The sequence below is a fragment of the Genypterus blacodes genome, unplaced genomic scaffold (assembly GCF_046128005.1).
Source record: "Genypterus blacodes isolate CSIRO-AG114 ecotype Tasmania unplaced genomic scaffold, CSIRO-AGI_Gbla_v1 ptg000129l_1, whole genome shotgun sequence".
In the NCBI taxonomy this organism is placed as follows: domain Eukaryota; kingdom Metazoa; phylum Chordata; class Actinopteri; order Ophidiiformes; family Ophidiidae; genus Genypterus; species Genypterus blacodes.
In genome coordinates this window covers 1417129-1422345 of record NW_027466931.1, presented here as the reverse complement: position 1 = coordinate 1422345, position 5217 = coordinate 1417129, and the positions used below count along the sequence as shown (strand labels likewise).

The following is a 5217-nucleotide window of genomic DNA, read 5'->3' as shown; positions in this document are numbered from 1 at the left end:
GACAGAAAAACGAGGAGAAAATTATGAATATATGGGAAAAGAAATGCGTGATGCGATGTATCTGTGGGATAGGTTCACACTTGCAAGCATTGCGGTACCTGGTTTTGGACTGGAACTGGAGAGACCAGAAGCTTCGAAGCATTGCCAACGTTCCTGAGGTCAAAGTGGACCTGATGAAGCTGCTGGACAGCGGTGTCCTGAATGGGTGTAAAGAAGGCAAAGTGAAGATCAGCGAATAATGGCGAATGGGGAGGGCGCGAAAACCTTCTGATCTATTTAAGGGGAAAGAAAAAGTTTGGGAACCACATTTAAACCTTCAGTATGGTCGTCGTTTGTTTAGCAGTTCCGCAGGCAGGCAGAGTGACATCTCTTTCCTCAGCTTTACGTTGTCTCCGCCTCTGATTGGTCCGGCATATGCCACTTCTCCCTCTCTGATTGGCCGGGAGCGGAGCGGCGTGTGCGTCGCGCTCTAAAGCGGAAGTGCTCAGAGGTTTAGCAGCTGTCCTAGAGAGTGGCTAGGGAAAGATGCAAAAACGCAAAGTTTGCGCTGTTTTAAACGCTTTACCCGACATTTAACCACGCGCATTGTCAGATAAACGCTCCAACTGTGCCAACGAAATGATTTTAGAGGCATGTTTGGCGTTTTTGGCGTTGAATTCGGCGGCGGGAGCAGCGAAGGATGGAGGAGACGATGAATGGGTTCATCTGCCAAACAAATGCGAAGGTAAGGTTTATTAACGCTCGGTTCTCAAAATACTGTCCGCGGACTCTACGAGGCCGCCAGCTGCAAAGGCAAACGTTTGTTAGTGTAACGTTTCACTGCTTCGTGGATACCTGCGAATAGGAGCATGTGTTCTACTGTATTTTGATTTTGTTATTATTCTGGATTGATAATTGTTCAATACATGTAAGCGATTGAATGAAACCTACCACATCATGATCTTTGCAAGATCGTTCATTGAAAAGGTTCTTCTTTTTTCTTTTTACATGTACACACATACATGCATACATAAATAGATGCAGGGTATAAAGCAGAAGTGAAACGTTGTTTTGTTTTCTCATCATTTTGGGCCAAACTGTTTCCTCTTGCCTCCACAACTGGAACAAGAAACCTGACCATGGAGACATTGATGGCCTTTTATTTATGATTGATGTTTCTCTCTCTCTCTGTCTCTCCCAGTGTGTAAGTTCGTCAGTGTTGAGATGAAGATGGCGTTCGAGGAGACGGGAAAGACGAAGGAAGTCATCGACAGGAACTACGGTTTCATAGATAACAAGGGCGCACCACCCATCAAATATGTCAAGTCGTAAGTGTTAAATTTAACCCCTGACATCCCTGTTATCTGTGGATATTACACATTCTCTCTCTCTCTCTCTCTCTCTCTCTCTCTCTCTCTCTCTCTCTCTCTCTCTCTCTCTCTCTCTCTCTCTCTCTCTCTCTCTCTCTCTTTCTTTCCACAGAGACCTGAGGTTCATAGAGGTTGTAGAAAATGTGTGTCAGAGGCTGCTGGGGTACAATCTGCACAAGGAGAGGACAGGCAGTAACCGCTTTGCCAAGGTCAGTGTGTGTGTGTGTGTGTGTGTGATATCTATATCCCCCTGTGGTTGCGCGTCCTTTAATAGAACAGTACGCACTGCAGTCTGACTCAACAGGACAAAACCAAGTAAAAACTGCTTGAATCTCTCTCACCCTCTCTCTGTTTGCTTGCTTGCCCTCTCATTCTTTCTCTCTTGCTCGCTCTCTCTCTCTCTCTCTCTCTCTCTCTCTCTCAGGGCATGTCAGAGACCTTCTCCACCCTCCACGGGTTGGTGAATAAAGGCGTGAATGTGGTGATGGATATTCCCTACGAGCTGTGGAACGAGACATCAGCAGAGGTTGCTGACCTCAAGAAACAGGTGTGTGTGTGTGTGTGTGTGTGTGTGTGTGTGTGTGTGTGTGTGTGTGTGTGTGTGTGTGTGTGTGTGTGTGTGTGTGTGTGTGTGTGTGTGTGTGTGTGTGTGTGTGTGTGTGTGTGTGTGTGTGTGTGTGTGTGTGTGTGTGTGTGTGCGCGCTAAAATTCATATTTATTTACGGTACTTGTGTGTTCTATCAGTGTGACGTGTTGATAGAGGAATATGAGGAAGTGATCGAGGACTGGTACAAAGGGAACCAAGAAGAAGACTTGACCATCTACCTGTGTGAGAAACATGTTCTCAAAGGACAGGACAAAGGTAACTCTCTCTCTCTCTCTCACACACACACACGGACACACACACACACACACGGACACACACATGGACACACACACACGGACACACACACGGACACGGACACAGACACACACACAAGGACAGGTCAGTGTTCAGTTATCAACATGTTTCTCCTTCTTCCAGACTGCCTGCATGAGGAGTGGAGCCCTAAGAAGAAGGGAGAGCAGGCGGCCATTGCAGAGGACAAGAAGAAGAAGAAGAAAAAGAAGGGAAAAGAAGTGGGAGAGGGAGGAGACGGCGGCTCAGACGGAGAGGGGAAGAAGATGCTGAAGAAGAAGAAGAAAGAGAAGAAGGCGAAGAAGAAGAAAAAGAGCAAAGAGAGGATGGAGGGAGGAGGAGCGTCATCTGACGAGGAGATCCAGGCCCCGGTGCCTCTGACGGGGCCCAAGACGGAGCTGTGACACCCGGAGCTGGATGGAGGGATTGGGAGAGGCGGGGTGCGAGCTGTGGAGGGTTCTTGTGCTGTTCTATGATGTCTTTAAAGCCACAGTCTGTGATCTACGTCACATCTTGTTGATGGAAGCGCTTTCCCACAGACAGGGCGCCGAGAAGGATACAAACGCACCAGTAATGCAACACGGTGTGTTACAGTGTATTGATCTAAACCATGTAGTATTTTAAACAGTAGCCTGTACAGGTATTAGCATACTTACTACCTTAACAGCAGGATTACAATGGTTACATCATATTAATTTGAACTTTGATCTTGAACCATCATGACCACATTCTGTTTGCTGTTACGTAAACTCCTTGGCAGTCAACCCCACACAAACGTGGGTGGGGTCTGGTGAACGTTCTGGCGCCTCGTCTGTGGAAAAGATCGAGAACCTGAAACTTCCCTGTGCAGAAGGGAATCTAACTTCTTTCTTTCTTTCTTACTTCACCTTTCATGCTGTATCTTTTCATCATCATGTGAATTTGTGTCCGTGTGCGTGTTTGCAACGATTCCCGCTAAAAAGTGTTTGTTTATCTTTATTGTTTGTATGGAACATACAGTAGGAGACCTTTCCTCAGTATTTTATATGGGGTTGAACCTCATGTGGATCAGATGGATGAATTCTGATGAAGTCTCAGTAAATTTTCCCCTTTAAAGGAGTAAATGAAACCTGGTTCTTCTTTTAATTTTCTTCATCATTCTTCGGTTAATTTTTGTTGTCTGTAAAAAAGCTGCTATTTAAGGTTTGTGTGCGTTTGTAATGTGTAGCAGAGGATGAAGCAGTGGGTGTGAGTGCGTGTGTGTGTGTTAATTCTACTGGTTTTTATTCTGAATTGAATTCTGGCTGTTTTATGCAGTCACTTTTTGAGAACCACTGCAAACATGACAGTGAAAAATAAAGCAGATGAAGGTTTGAAAACTGATGGTCTCATGGTGTCATGGTCTCAATTTCTCATTTATTATTACATTCAAATGACTTAATATGCACAGGAACATATTAATATGCTTGAAATTTGATCTAATGTGTCTTGTGTACACATATTTATGTATTGGCGGTACCGGCCCTTCCGGCTGCCTTTCAGCATTAGCCAAATATGCTTCACCTGTTTGAAAAGTTGCGCGAACAAACGGAGATAAACTGCGGCGCGGAAACAAACACAAAAACGCACAAAGGTAGAGACAGAGAAATAATCGCGATGGAAAATGACTTATACACGAAATTAGAGAACAAATGAACACATTTGACTCAACTGTTTAACTGTACGGGAAACGCAGCTCGCGCCCTGGAAGCTCCGGTGAGTTGACAGTTTAAAAAAAAAAATCTGTTGTGTGTCTGTATTGTTTTCTTCGTGTTTGTCTCAGTTGCTTTTCTTACTTAACTGCGCATGTTTACTGCGTTTTGTTCTGCTTGTGTTCTGGCTAATCATCCATCATTCTGGGTAATTATAATTATTACATTATTACACACATTATCTTTCTACTTACAGTTAATGACTTGAGGTTAGTTTCATGTTCTGGACCGTAATGTTTGATCAATCTGAGCCGGTTTTATGTGGTGGCTTTGTCAATTATACCTGCTTCGGTTTAACTTATTATTATTTTCAGTACAGCTGGCTGTATATTTGCAGTGTACATTAATTTCCACTAGATGGGGGCAGAGCTCCAGACACAGGTGATGCTGGTGCACCTGTTTTAAAGTACCACAGAAGGAATGAAACTTCTATCTATCAATCTATCTATCTATCTATCTATCTATCTATCTATCTATCTATCTATCTATCTATCTATCTATCTATCTATCTATCTATCTATCTATCTATCTATCTGTCTGTCTGTCTGTCTGTCTGTCTGTCTGTCTGTCTGTCTGTCTGTATAGTACCTCAGTCGGCTCTATAATTACAGCAAATTGGACAGTAGCTTTTTTTCAGTTTCACCTTCGACTGAACTGACCAGCAGACAAATCTACTTAATCTCTCTCTCTCTCTCTCTCTCTCTCTCTCTCTCTCTCTCTCTCTCTCTCTCTCTCTGTTTGTGTACAGAGGTGTGTGTTCTTTTTGATGGACAATGATACTGCACGTGTGTGTTGCAGAGTTTTGAATAGCATTTATGTGCCTTTGAAATGTGTTTGTGTGTTTGCATACTTCAGTGCATGTGTGTGTGCGTATGTGCTTGCGTGAGCAAGAGGGAGAGTGAGAGAAGCAGAGGTGTTAGGTGTGTTTGTTTGCTGAATAATTCACTGGATGTTTATAGAAGCTTCTGTAGGCTCTGAGCTGCAATAACACGGGGCAAATATTGTGACACACACACACACACACTTTATCACATGTTCCAAGGTTGATAGTTTATTTGAACATGGTGGACAGTGGAAATGGAATGTAGAAAAATGCACACTCAACACACACTCAACACACACACGCACACACACGCACGCAAACACACGCAAACACACGCACACACACACACACACACACACACACACACACACACACACACACACACACACACACACACACACACACACAGGATGAAGA

At 44.0% G+C, this 5217-nt stretch overlaps 1 protein-coding gene across 1 annotated transcript; it reads left to right on the top strand.

The window, feature by feature from the left end:
* Positions 1 to 461: 461 nt before the first annotated feature.
* cnpy3 (canopy FGF signaling regulator 3) lies at positions 462 to 3609 on the top strand. Its single transcript, XM_076163100.1, has 6 exons — positions 462 to 724; positions 1181 to 1307; positions 1462 to 1558; positions 1774 to 1896; positions 2094 to 2211; positions 2374 to 3609. Exons 1-6 carry the CDS (start codon positions 619 to 621, stop codon positions 2649 to 2651), a joined length of 849 nt encoding a protein of 282 aa, XP_076019215.1. The 5' UTR covers positions 462 to 618; the 3' UTR covers positions 2652 to 3609.
* The last annotated feature ends 1608 nt before the right edge of the window (positions 3610 to 5217 follow it).